At 46.4% G+C, this 13,741-nt stretch overlaps 1 protein-coding gene across 6 annotated transcripts in view; it reads right to left on the bottom strand.

Annotated features, from left to right (window-relative positions):
- Positions 1-13,741, bottom strand: part of NOTCH3 (notch receptor 3) — a 58,068-nt gene that overhangs the window by 18,104 nt on the left and 26,223 nt on the right. For all 6 annotated transcript variants that reach the window (XR_014561031.1, XR_014561032.1, XM_083726014.1 and 3 more), the window contains exons 3-15: positions 13,516-13,658; positions 12,974-13,309; positions 12,222-12,344; positions 11,591-11,824; positions 11,150-11,305; positions 10,555-10,740; positions 5,876-5,989; positions 4,447-4,560; positions 2,877-3,110; positions 1,513-1,623; positions 1,047-1,239; positions 689-834; positions 207-320 (exon numbers count right to left, since the gene is read on the bottom strand). Coding sequence is in view for 4 of the 6 variants with exons in the window: in XM_083726014.1 (XP_083582140.1) it covers positions 207-320; positions 689-834; positions 1,047-1,239; positions 1,513-1,623; positions 2,877-3,110; positions 4,447-4,560; positions 5,876-5,989; positions 10,555-10,740; positions 11,150-11,305; positions 11,591-11,824; positions 12,222-12,344; positions 12,974-13,309; positions 13,516-13,658 (2,204 nt within the window). In the remaining 2 variants the exon portion in view is untranslated. The remainder of the gene's footprint in view (positions 1-206; positions 321-688; positions 835-1,046; positions 1,240-1,512; positions 1,624-2,876; positions 3,111-4,446; positions 4,561-5,875; positions 5,990-10,554; positions 10,741-11,149; positions 11,306-11,590; positions 11,825-12,221; positions 12,345-12,973; positions 13,310-13,515; positions 13,659-13,741) is intronic.

The following is a 13,741-nucleotide window of genomic DNA, read 5'->3' as shown; positions in this document are numbered from 1 at the left end:
TTACCCATGAATGGCTAAAATGCAGAATATGAATTTCTAGCATGGCACTCAGTACAAACAAATACTGCTTATTAATCTCTCCCTTCCCAACTGCAACCCTGGCATGGGGTTTGCCATACAAGTCCCTTCACTAGATCAAGTCCCTTAACAAGAATTAAGTTTTTGCAGAAGACGTTCAGGTGTTCCCCACTGCCCACAGAGCTCACCAGTGTAAGGCAAGTCACAGATGCAGGTATAGCTGGCAATGCCATCAGTGCAGGTGCCCTGGTTGAGGCATGGGTTGGAGGCACAGTCATTTATGTTGGTCTGGCAGTAGGTCCCTGCAGAAGAACCAGATAAGTATTAAGGTCCCCGTGAACACAGATATCCCTGAAGATGAATCTTTCTCCCACTTGTAATGCCACCAACCAACATCAGCTCCCATGAAGGACCAGAAAATGGAACTGGGGGAAAGCTGGGTTCAGATACCTACAAATCCCTCATAGATCTAGATGGCTCAAACACTGAAGGTTACATAGAAGGCATAACTTTGGACAACAGGCAGAGTATTATCTAGAGATGGCAAGAGATGAAAAACAGTATGTGGGTGAGATGTGTATCTTGGGGTACAGAAGAGCTAGACAGAGGTTGAGCTTGGTGTAAAGTACGGGCAACAAAAGCAAGGCAAGGAAGCTATAGAGATGCATACCCTGAAAGCCTTCTTTGCACTTGCAACGATAGCCATTGACATAGTCAGTGCACGTCCCTCCATGCTGGCATGGGTTGGATTCACACTCGTTGTGGTTCACATCACAGTTGGTGCCAGCCCAGCCTGGCTCACACTTACACTGGTACCTGTAGAGGAAAGAAGGGGGGAAAGAAAGGATGAAGAGGGAAAGCTTTTTTACACCCTCCAAGAAGCACCACCCATTGTTAGCCCATTTGACCAGCCTGTAGGAAGTGACTTAATCCACTCCTGTCTTCAGTGCCACCTCATGGGAACAATAGGAACAAAGCCTGCCTACTCCTGAGGCAGTAGCTCATTCACTTGGGTAATCAGCTCTCACCCATTGATGTTGTCGTGGCATGTGCCATGCACACATGGGCTGCTGCTGCACTCGTCCACTTCTGAATAGCAATGAGGATCATGGAATCCCTCGGGGCAAAGGCAAGAGAAGCCGTCTTCACCATCCACACAGGTGCCACCATTCTTACAGGGGTTGGATGCACATTCATTAATCTCCACGTTGCACAGGGGACCTAAGTGGGAGAAAGTACTGCTCAGCAACAGAGTGGCCAAGAAGAAACTTCTTGCTGCTTTCATCCAGCTTTGTCCCCTTCACCAGGCATGGATTAAATCCTATAACAGCTATTGAGCAATGCTACCTCAAGCCCTGCCTGCAAAGCCAAACACATGTAGATTCTGCCACGGTATTCTCTCTTGATTAAAGCTGTAGCTGCTGACTCTGACCCTCTTCAATTTCCCCTACTTCTGCCCGTTCCCGACCAGCAATTCATTCTCCCAGCCATCACCTGTGAAGCCAGGTTTGCAGATGCAGTCATAACGATTGATGCCATCGCGGCAGATGCCATAATCACAGGGGTTGCTGGCACAGTCATCGAAGTTGATCTCACAATTGGCACCTTGGAGAAAAGGATATATCATAGGCCTGAAGAAAGATGCAATCGCCCTACAGTGAATGGCCCCACAGCAAGCTTGGAAACTCTTTCCTGTCTTGGCTGAGTGACATGTATAGGGTGGAAAGAACTGGTGCAAGTAGGTTTAGATGCAATGAAAGGGAGATTGTTATGGCTTCCTATGCATCATCAATGGATTCTGCCCAATAGCTATGTAAATGGTTAATGCTTCGCTGCATAAGGAGATAGTCCCTGCCACCTTGAAAGAGGCAGGGGTATGGCCACTCCCAAAGAAGCTGGCTCTTTAGTTTGGACTAACTACTGACCAGTTGTAGGCACTCACTTTTGGGGGGGAAGGTGGTCAAGAGGGTTGTGGCAAGTACAGATTATCTAGACCCGTTCCAGCTGTGGCTGGCCTGATGGGATGATCTTGATCAAGAACAAGAAAAGTGTGACCTTGCTTCTTCTTCTTGATCTCTTTTCCTGCCCTGGAGAGGGTTTCCCGCACTACAAAGTAGCAGGTACACAGCCTGGAGGTGCTTCTGAATCCAGTTTTGTCACTGGAGGTCCAGGTGTGCTCAGTGGCTAAGAGAGCCTTTTCCCAGCTTCTGCTGGTGCAACAGCTGTGACCCGTAACTGGACCAGGATAGCTTGGCGACAGCAGTACAGGAGACTCACAACTTGCACACATTTAACTTGTGCGATTGCAGCTTTACGTGCTTGGCAGCCGGCCAGCTGACATCACACAAACTAGATGCACGGAAAGCAGACAGCTTAAAATAAGCTTAGTATTCACATATAAAAAGCCCATAACAGCTTATATCTAGTTTTTTGGGGGGGTTGATTTGCACCATACATGCCTATTTTGCTGCTTTGATCTGCAAAACTTGCGTTTTTTAAGTGACATGTAATGTTTACTCTGCATTTGTGAGTCTCTCTTCTAGTGTGGCAGCACCTGTGCTTTCGAATTCCTATTGACACCAGGCAGGTGCCTTCATTATATTGTTCTTTTTTATTGCAGCAAGTTTTCCCAGGCATTCATTTTGGTGTGTCTGTGTGTGTGTGTTTTACTTTGCTAGTTTTTATCTTGTGTCTTTATTGATAACTTTATTATATACACAACTTACGAGGGTTTTCTGATTAAGCAGTCTGTACATTTTTCTAAGAAAATAAACGAAAAGCATGGTGCTGCTGGATAGGCCTGGGAGATGTAAGGAATGAGAGCAAGCAGAGAAAGAGAGCGAGGAGGGATGCCCTACCTGAGGTCCCCTGCAAGCAATGGCACAGGTACTTGTTCACCAGGTCAATGCACTTGCCACCATGCTGACAGGGATTGCTGTGGCACTCATTGATCTGGTTCTCACAGCGGTATCCAGTGTAACCAGCTGCACAAGTGCAGGTGAAACTAGCAATGCCATCCACACAAGTGCCATGGTGGCAGGGATCTGGAAAGCAGTCGTCAATGTTCCTTTCACACAAAGGCCCCTCAAAACCTGTAAGTGAGAGGGGAAATCAGCATCGTAGCAATTCATGCATACAGAAGACTGGGGAAAGGTTTCCCCCTCCCTTCCATTTTTTAATCTAATATTTTAGAAAAACCCAATGTTTCCTAAACTACTATTCATCTGAAAAGATGCAGCCAAACACCCAAATGTAGCAAGCAAGATATTTATTTTTTCCACAACTACTGTTAGTTCTCTGTTTTACCTTTACTTAAAACTGCTTGTGTTAAAAATACTGTAATTTTCAAACTGAGAGTCATTGTTTTGTAAGCCAATCAGATATGCATCTACTGTCCTTTTTTAAGTGTCTGAGCAACTGAGAAGGGATGCCACTTCATGTTTATCAAGCAAGTTAGATACATCAATTAAGAAACTTAACAAAAAATGAGGAGTAACCTAACCCTCCTTTCTCCATTCCACAATGTGAATGAACCGTGTGCACTAATTTGGCTTCCTTTCCCCTTATCCTAAAAGCCGTTCGGTGTAGGAGTTTCTTGCAGTCTGTTTAAAAAAAATCCTACTCTCCCAAGTCCATTTCCTTTACTTCATGGGCATATTAGTTCTCTTTATGATGTGTTGTGGCATGCACTGTGCACCACTAGGTTTCAGAACACAATAAGCTTCCTTGGGAATTTCATGGTGTTAAATTCTGTGCTCATCTTTAAACCAAAGTCATCTAAAAGGAAATAAAACAGAGCCCCTGCAAGCATCAATTTGATCTTGATCTTTCACAACTATCTGTGAATCAGGAATAGAGAAGTTACCGTATTTTTTGCTCTATAAGACGCACCAGACCACAAGACACACCTAGTTTTTGGAGGAGGAAAAGAAGAAAAAAATATTCTGAATCTCAGAAGCCAGAACAGGAAGAGGGATTGCTGCACAGTGAAAGCAGCAATCCCTCTTGTTGTTCTGGCTTCTGGATAGCTGAGCAGGCCTGCATTCGCTCCATAAGACGCACACACATTTCCCCTTACTTTGTAGAAGGGAAAAAGTGAGTCTTATAGAGCAAAAAATACGGTATTTTGCTGAAGGCTTGATACCAAAGTTAGAAAGTGATTTGACACCGTCCCTAAAAGATGCTCACAGAGGAAGGACCATGGATTGGGAAGAAAGCTCACATCATACCCAGCCCGGGCTTTTCAAAAATGACACCGATGAAAGACAGATGTAAAGGATGTTTTGGGGAAAATTTTCTCTAGACTGCATCAGATTCTAATAATCCTCGTGCAGTCGTCATCACAATATCCCCATGACTTGAAACAATCCCCCCTCCAGCAGCACAGAAGAGCATGGAAGGCAATAACTCATTGCAGAGAGCAATTACCTTCTGTACAACGGCACTCATAGGCATTGGGCCGGTCCACACACTTTGCACCATTCTGGCATGGTGTGCTGGCACACTCATCGATGTCAATCTGGCACATGGAGCCTGAGAAACCTGGACCCAGAAAGAAAAAGTAGTCAAACAAACCAGATGGACCAACAAAATGAGGAACATGCACTCAATCTGGCAACATAAACATACGTGTTGCATTTCACCCAATATACACAAGAGAAGATCCAAACAACACACACAGAAAGAACACTTGTTGTTATCCACTCTCATGGATGAGAATCTCACACTAACATCTATACAGCTATATAAAAAAAGGAGCAGGGAAATGGACGCTCCGTGCTGCAGTGGAAGAGTGGAGGAACTATACGTATAGCCTCTTGTTCCCTAGCTGGGTTTCTCATAGAGCTGAGTGAGAAAAGCTTGTGTACTTGGAAGCTCCCAGCTGTTAGGGGTAACAGGGGACTTTACAAGTATGTCTGAAAAGGGCGCAAGCTAGGCTGGCAAAAGAATTGAGTGTATACTCGTTCTCAAGCTAAGTGTCTGAAGTGGGTACACAGCTAGAGCAAGCCTCGAATAAAATGATAGTTTGGACTGAAAGCTCCAGATAAAGAGAAAACAGGTTCGCATTGGGAGGAAAAATTATGTGGGACAGGAGTCCTCAAACTTCATCGTGGTTGCACAGCACAGCCCTACCAGCAGAGGCCTATAGCAAAGGCTCTCAATGTTCTCTCCCCCTCCTCTCCACAGGGGGCTTTGCGGTGTCTGCCCCACATGTAAATTGGGTTCAGGGGCCTGTGCGACAGGCTGGGGGAACAAAGATACCATTGTCCCAGCTCCCACACAGCAAGCTATAGGCCTGTCTGTCAATCAGCCCTGGAAGCAACTGAATGGAGGACAGGGCCCCCCACCCGCTTGGTAGCAGAAAAGCGGAGCAAGTCCTGGGGAATGAGCTGAACACACTCTCCTTAGGGCTACAGTTGCATCCCATACACTGACAAAGAATTCCCCAAGCTGGACTCCTAGCTCAGCAAAGAAAACTTACACAAACTGTACCACAGTGCAAGGGATGAGAGGAAGCACAAGGGGCAGTGTGAGCTCATGAAAAACTACAGCACAGCTCAACTTAATATACTCAAATTCAGCTGAATTCACACAAGGGGCAGACATTTCCTAACATCAGGAGAAGGGATGAAAGCAAGGCTCCTTACAAACAGGGCAGATGCTCACCAGCTTTATCAAAGTAAGGTCTGGGCAGGTTTCAGATACACACAAACACGCAGACTATTTTAAGAGGCCAGAGAAGGAGCCCTGTGGGGGAACAGGCTCAAGTTCACCTGTGCTAGGCCAGGCAGGGAGGACAGGTAAGAGAATGATGCAGTGTCATTTATCTCCTTGCTGGGAAAAGCCCTTGGCTTACCGGAGGGACAGGTACAGCTGAATCCATTGACAATATCCTTACAGACGCCACCATTGACACAGGGATTACTCTCACACTCATTGATGTTGATCTCACAGTAAGTGCCACTGAAACCTGCAACCAAGAGGAGCCATTTGTTATTACAATGATTAGACTCACCCGTGTGTCCATCACTGTAGCACCACAACCACAGTGAGGCAAGGGGTCCATCTCATCCTGGCAGGCTCATGCCTAGGAATACTAGCTTATTATCACATGGCAAAGGTGCACAATAAATAACAGCGTTTTGCTTCACATACAAGGCATTAAAAACAAAATCCCTATTTTTAAAGCTGGTTCCTTATAGTTACTAACTTTAAGAGGTGAAAATGATCAGACAGACAGTTTAAGACCCATCTAGTAGGAAGAAGGGGGGCGGATTCCCCTAAAACTCCATCTTTGCTGTCCCTACAAGCTTGCCTGCATCCCATTCCTTCGTCTCCATTATTTCCCCACATCCCCATTTTACCATTATGGTACATATAGCACCTATCCTAACGCAGCTGTCTTAAGTTTACTGATGGTGGAGTAAGCATTCCATGCATCAAACTTGATCATGTGTTAGTTCTACTAATTCAAAGCAATGTTTATATAATCTGTGCAACTGCTGAGCTTATTCCATTTTCAATTAAGCAGAAGTTCTGTTCCTGCTCCTTCCGTGTCACGACAGCTCAGTGATGAGCCACATTTTTTGCATACTGAAGATCCCAGGATCAACCCCTGGCATCTTCAGGTTAAAAGAATCAGGAAGCAGGGGATGTGAAAGACCTCTGCCTAAAAACCCTGCTTCCACTTAAGAGTAGATAATACTTGGCTCGACAGTCAAGTTGCTTACGTGTTCCTGATAAGAGAACTGCAGGAACACAAAGAACAGATGAAAATACAGCCAGCAGCTGGAACCAGTGGTAGAAAAGGAAATCAAAAGAGATTTTTTTTTGGGGGGGGGAGTACACCAGGCACATTATTACTGATTTATTTTATTAAATTTATTACCTGCTCTTTATCTAAAGTTCCCAGGGTAGGTTAACAACAATAAAATATGCAATTACAAAATAAATAAAGCAGTTAATGCACACAGAAATTATGGGTGCAAAAATACACATCCGGAGCTATCTTATACCAAGTGAGGCTGTAGGTCTATCAAACCCAGTATGATCTACTCTGACTATCCGCACTTTCTAAGGTGTTTAGGGACTGTTCTTTTGACCAAGACTGTCTATTAACCAAAGACTGACCATTTCTGCAAAGAATGTGTTCTACCGCTGAGCTATGAGTCCTCCATCTCGCTGTGGAGGTGAGAAAGGCAGCCATAACAGAAAGGAGCAAAAGTGAGGCACTGGACATGCCATGCATAAGGTTAGCACAACAGTATCCTGATTTTCTAGGCAAGGGGGTTAAGCAGGCTCTGGTCAATAGAAGAATGACCATCCTGAATTTGCCCAACTGCTGGTCTGTGTACACATGCTCCAAGGAATCCTTGCAGCTATAAAGGCACAGAATTGCATGACTAACCCTCCAGGCTTTGCTATTCCCAGCCCTTCGCCACTGTAATAAAAACTGTGAAGTCTGCTGCTCCGATGAATAGTTTGCTGGCAAGCAGCACTGAGGAAATAATCAAGGCCCATCCCCACTTTCCTTGACTACTCATAGAGGGTCTGAGTTGCTACAGCCTTATAGTATCAGTCTCAGCTGCTGGCTGAGACGCCATCTCCACTCCCTTAAGCTACTCTCCCTACCAAAGTGGAGACAGGAGGGGCATAATTTTCTCACGTAAGAAGGCACTTAAATTTGTCTCCATATGAACCTTTTTAATGGGAAGCGTTTCCAGGAGTTTGCCTGCATCTTCATCTCTGAGGGGGCGGTAAGAGAATGCAGCATTTTGTGGGAGGAAACTCCTGTTTCCAATTTGGAGAGAAATCTCTATGCAAGGGGGAAATCCCAAGAGTGAAGGCAACTTCTAATCTCGTAGTTCTAGATCACCAGAGCCAGGTTTCCCAAATCCTTGGGGGTAGTAGAGAAAAACCTAAAATGGTGGTGACTCAATAATCCTACATAGCTCACTTCCTCCAAGTATCCTTGAGGCAGAGAATCTTCTTGCCTCTGATACTGTGTAGAAAGGAAGGGTGGAGAACCTTTGGTCTTCCAGATGTTGCTGGACTGCAACCCCCATAATCTCTGACTATGGCCCATCCAGGCTGGTGCTGAAGGGAGTTAGAATACAACAACACCTAGAAAGCTACAGGGTAGACAACTCTGATATAAAAGATATGCCCACACCCCTTTGCTTATTCCATCCACATTGGGAAAAAGGAATGGGAAAGTAAGAAGCTCCTTGGCAGGAAATGACAGGATGGAAAAGAAAGAGGGAGAGAACAGTGGGGGGAGAACTGAATACTTTGCTTCTCTCAACAGATAAAATAAACAAAGCTGGGAATTGTGAGAGGAAGTTCCAGTGACATAGGAGGAATGGGAGGGTGATGTAGCTCTGGAGCTTACACCATAAAAAAGGAGGAGAGCTGAGGCTATGTGGAGGAGCTTGGAACCATAGCTGTCAATGTTTCCCTTTTTTAAAGGGAAATTCCCTTATTCTGAATAGGATTCCTCGCAAGAAAAGGGAAAAGTTGACAGCTATGCTAGGAACAGTTTGGTTATGTGTGTCTGTTCCAACACTTTGTCTCAATGAACGAAATTGAAGATGTGAGGCTAGCAGTAGGGAGAGTAGCTGAGTTTAAAGAACTTGTGAGGACTGCAGGAGTAACGAGCTAACGCAATAAGGGAACAGGAATCAGAGATGATGCACTAGTGCAAATGCTTATTTGGGTTTCAAGAATTGGGGGTACACACAAAAAAAACTTGCTTTCCAGAACTGTTTTCCAACCAAGCAGTAGAAGAGCATTCCAACTAACACTCCACATCCCATTTAAAAACTTTTTAAGATTTCCTGTTTCCGCTTTGGGAGGCTGATTTTGTAGGAGAGGCACTCCACTGTGTGCTGGGCTCCTAATTTTTGGAGCTGCTTGCCAAATATCTAGGCGATACGTCAAACCTCTTGCTCCATACTGATCCTGGAGGAAATGATTCCAGAATGCAGCTATACTGGGTTAAGCGCAGTAGTGCAACACTAAAACCAAGTTCTCTAGCCCCTAGACCAAAGCCATTCCCAGCTAGCAGGACCCACCCCTCCCCCAGATTTTATTTTTTCTACAAAAAGCCAGCATTAACCAATGAGTGAGCAAGCAAGGAGAATGTTCCTCCCTATATGGGGTAACGGAAACACAAAGCACAGTCAATTCACATCACCCGCCAGGCCGGCCCCACCATTAATATTCCAAGCACAATGCTGCACTCCCACTGTCTGTATGAACATTGTATCGATTTACCCAGCACCCCAGTCCTATAGCTCTGCCACAATGGGAGGAGGGACAGCTGTATAGTCATCCCTCACTTTCCAGGGATTCCTCCATATGTATACGCTTTCTTCAGCCACCAAACCGCTTCTAAGGATCTCGGCTTGTTCCTCATCCCAAGCCCACAGAATTGCAATGCCATTTGGGGGCAGGGGGGCGGGGGAGATGAAACAGCAGAATACTCCTCCAGGGACCCGGAGTGAAGCCTCCACTATTCACAATAGTATCTTGCTTCCTGCACCTTTCTGGGCCCTTCTCCTGAATCTGTATTTGCCAGTTCTACTGAAAGTACAAACCGAACATGTTCTTGCTTTGTGGGGAATACAAAGCCTGGAATCTAGCAGGGAAAGGTGCAGGTTAGACTATACCTTGTGGCTATCCCCACAACAGTCTCATACCAATCTAACTATTGTATCCCCCCTGCCCACGCGCATCTCTTAGTGTGGAGAATACCACCCACACACTGAAGAATCCAGGCCTAAGAGGAGCAGGCAGTGTGAAAGAAACTTCCTGCTGATATAACTCAAAAAAGAACAGGCACAGCCAACGAGACATGGAAGTGTCATAGTCTGAGAGGCATCTCCTGTCTCAAGTGTCTAGAACATGTGAAGAGCAAAAAGAAAGCCACTCCACAGAGCCTCAGTGTAGATCATTCAGGTATGCTAACACCTGGCAGACAAGATACAGTGGTACCTCGGGTTACAGACGCTTCAGGTTACAGACTCCGCTAACCCAGAAATAGTACCTCGGGTTAAGAACTTTACCTCAGGGTGAGAACAGAAATTGTGCAGTGGCAGTGCAGCGACAGCAGGAGGCCCCATTAGCTAAAGTGGTGCTTCAGATTAAGAACAGTTTCAGGTTAAGAACAGACCTCCAGAATGAATTAAGTTCTTAACCTGAGGTACCACTGTACTTGGGACAGGAAGCTTCAGGTAGCCCAAGAGCAGAGGCTGCTCTACAATCATTTACATAACATTTTTTGAATGATCTACACATTACACAGAGCTTCACAACAGCTCTGAAACAAGTCACTGACATTTTCACTTTTAAAAGCAAATTGAAATAAGGAAGTGACCTATCTAAGTCCACTCAGGAAGCCTGTACTTAGCAAGGAATTCTACCTCAATTCTTGCATATCCAGTCACCTACCTACTCTCTCCCCACATCTCATGCTACCCAAGATGCAGTCCTGGATAGGATGGGCACTCTACTCCCCAGAGCCAGGAAACTCACCTGACATGCAGATGCAGGTAAACTCGCCAATGCGATCAAGGCAGGTAGCATCATTCTGGCAAGGCATGGAGAGGCACTCATTGATGTCTGTCTCACAGCGGGGACCTGTGTAGCCACGTCCACACTCACACCGGAAGGAGCCTTGCGTGTTCACACACTTTCCGAAATGCTCACATGGATTGGCTCCTGGAGAAGGCAAATGCACATGAAGTGAACATGGCTGGTTCAAAATTACTTCTTCTCTGCCTTCACTTAAGGCCGGGGTGCATAACCTGCGAACCTCCAAATGTTTTTGGACTACAACTCCCATCAGCCCCAGCCAACATAGCCAGTGATCAGGGATAATGGGAGGTGTAGTCTAACAACATGTGGAGGGCTGCAGGTTGTGCACCCCTGACATAAGGGATAAACCCAGACAAGGAACGAGAAGGGCATGCCAGCAGAAACCGATCCTTCTCTCAGGTGCTTTACTTGTCAATATCCCAACCCAAAAAGCTGGCAAAAGTCCATCTCAGGGACCCCTCTCACATGCTAGAGAGGCAGTCCTCCTTCCTTCACCTTTTGGAATTGCAAAAGAAGGGTGCAGCTGTCTTACCAATGGAGCACTCATCCACATCCTGGTCGCAGGCCCCTCCGGTAAAACCTGGTGGGCATGTGCAGATGGCACGGCCATTCATTGGGTTGGTGTCACAAATAGCATCCTCATGGCAAGGGTTACTGACACAGGCATCGTCCAAGTGGCAAAGAAGGCCTGGAAGAGAAAGGGCCATGAAAGGCAATCACTTGACAGCAAAACAGGAGGAGTGTAGGGAATGGGATGGAATTTATGGACAAGGGGTATCGATTTCAATATGTTGTTCATGTTCAGCAATGTCCTTCCATTTCTGATTGACACCCTATCCCTGTTATCCAATATCTCTTTAATCCACTCTATTATTTTTACGCTGACCAAACCCTTCAAAAATTCTGCCCAAACCAGTTAGCCAGAATAAAAACATATGACGTGGACACATTATGCAAGGTAGGAGCCAGTTACCTGTCTTGCCCATAGGACATGCGCAGTAGAAGGAAGCCACACGGTCATGGCAGGTAGCACCATGGAAGCAGACCGCTGTCTGACAGTCATCAATGTTCTCACTGCAGCTCTCCCCTGTCCAGCCGTTGACGCAAACGCATGAATGCCCCCCATTGGTATTGAAGCAAGTGCCTCCATTGTGGCAGGCGTTGGGTTGCAGCTGGCATTCATCCACATCCTCATTGCAGTGCTGGCCTACAGTGCAAAGAAGGTGGGGCTTAGTTCGCTAAAAGACCTTCTCATCAGGGATGGCCTAACAGCTGCAGCACCACCTCTCCTTCCCCCATGCACCCCAATACCTCCACACTCGCAGCCCTGAGTTGCCTTTTCCTTTGCCCACCATGCACCGAGCCAGATTAAAGCCAGTGTTTTCCCAAACTAGAATAAGGTAATATTTCTCAACTCATTCTCTGAAACAGTTGGCCTTCCTGACTTAGAGGCTAATATTAAGTTAACGCCATATAGAGAAGAAAAGAACATTTCCCACCTCTGCCCAAATCCTAGAAAGCTCCCTACGTTTCCTATTAAGGCCCTTAAAATCCTAGGCTGTTCCAATCACATTCTGGTTCCTGGACCAATAATAATGCAGTACCTGTCCACTCTGGGGGACACTGGCAGTTGTAAGTGTTGACGCCATCCACACAAGTGCCTCCATTCATGCACATGTGGCCTGGGCAATCATCTATGTTAATCTCACAGTTGTGTCCCTTGAATCCTGAAAAGGGAGAAAGAGAGATTTTAGCCCGGCCAGTAACTGTGGAAAAAGTGTTGCTAGTAGAGAAAGAAAAATCCTCCCAACAACCCACCATTCCATCCCTAATGTGCAACTATGGGTTGTAATCTTTTGCACACTTTCCTGGGTGTCAATTCCATTGGCCACAGGGGGACAGTTTCAAGCTTGACAAGGCTTGGTAAACACCACAGAGTCACACTGAGCCCCTGACCAATGCAGCGCCCCTCTTCTACTCTAAGCTCTACTCTTGTTCCAAATCTCTGACTAGAACAAGGAAGAAGAATTAGCTGAGCCTTCCACTACACTCTGGCTCCTGCAGTCAAAGCCGCATGTGCTGGCTGCCAAGTCCCCCGCCTCCTCCCACTGCCTAGATTGTTTCCTTCCTGCTCCACCAAAGCGCTCAACAGCTTCCCATGAGCTTCCTGACAGGAGAATAGTGAAGCATGCCATGGTGTAGCCAGAGAAAAGGGTCAAGCTTGAGTCCCAAGTGTAACTCTATGCCCAGCTGCCCTGAGGGATCGTTCCACCCTAAAATCTACCTGCTTAGTACTTCATCCCACTCCCTTACAGAAGGTACAAGCAAAGGTACACTTTGCAAATTGTTCACTCACCAGGTAAGCAAGCACACTCGTAGCTGAGTTCCCCTGTCTGACGGCAAGTGCCGCCGTTGAGACACTGAGAGGGAGCGCAAGGTGTGGAGATGCTCTCACATTGCTGCCCTGTGTAGCCAGCTTGACACTGGCAGTGGAAGGAGCCAGGTGTGTTGATACAGGTACCCCCATGCTGGCATAGGCCAGGCACCCGACATTCATCCACATCACTCCGGCAGTTGCGGCCTTGGTAGCCTGATGGGCATGTACAGTTGTAGCGGCCATTCCAGTTGGTGCAGCGGCCACCATTGACACACGGCTTACTGGCGCAGGCATCAAACAGAGAGCAGTCTTGACCTAAATGGAAGATGATGTACCAAGTGACCTAGAAGGTTACTTCTTCCCCAGAAGGTCAATTTTCTCACCCACAATCTGGACCCATCCTCCCTGGAGAATGTGCATTCCCATCTCCCAACAAAGCAATCTTTATCAGGAATATGAAACGCCTGTGGAGCTTCTACAGAAAGACACACGCTGCATCTCACCACATTGTGTATTCTTACCTCGAAAGCCCTTGGGACAGGTGCACTGGTAGTGCACAGTGCCATCTCGCAGAGTGCTCTCACATGATCCCCCATTAGCGCAAGGTGACTGATGGCAAGGGTCTTGAAACTGGCAGTGCTCTCCAATCAGTCCAGGCTGGCATCTAGCAGAGATAGACAGACAGAGTTTACTAGATGACATCTGCCACTCATGCTATCCCTAATGTACACAAGTGCTATTCTGGTG

The sequence above is a fragment of the Podarcis gaigeae genome, assembly GCF_964106915.1.
Source record: "Podarcis gaigeae genome assembly, chromosome: 2".
Classification (NCBI taxonomy): Eukaryota; Metazoa; Chordata; class Lepidosauria; order Squamata; family Lacertidae; genus Podarcis; species Podarcis gaigeae.
Note: the sequence above shows the minus strand (reverse complement) of the source record. Positions and strands in the feature narration are given on the sequence as shown.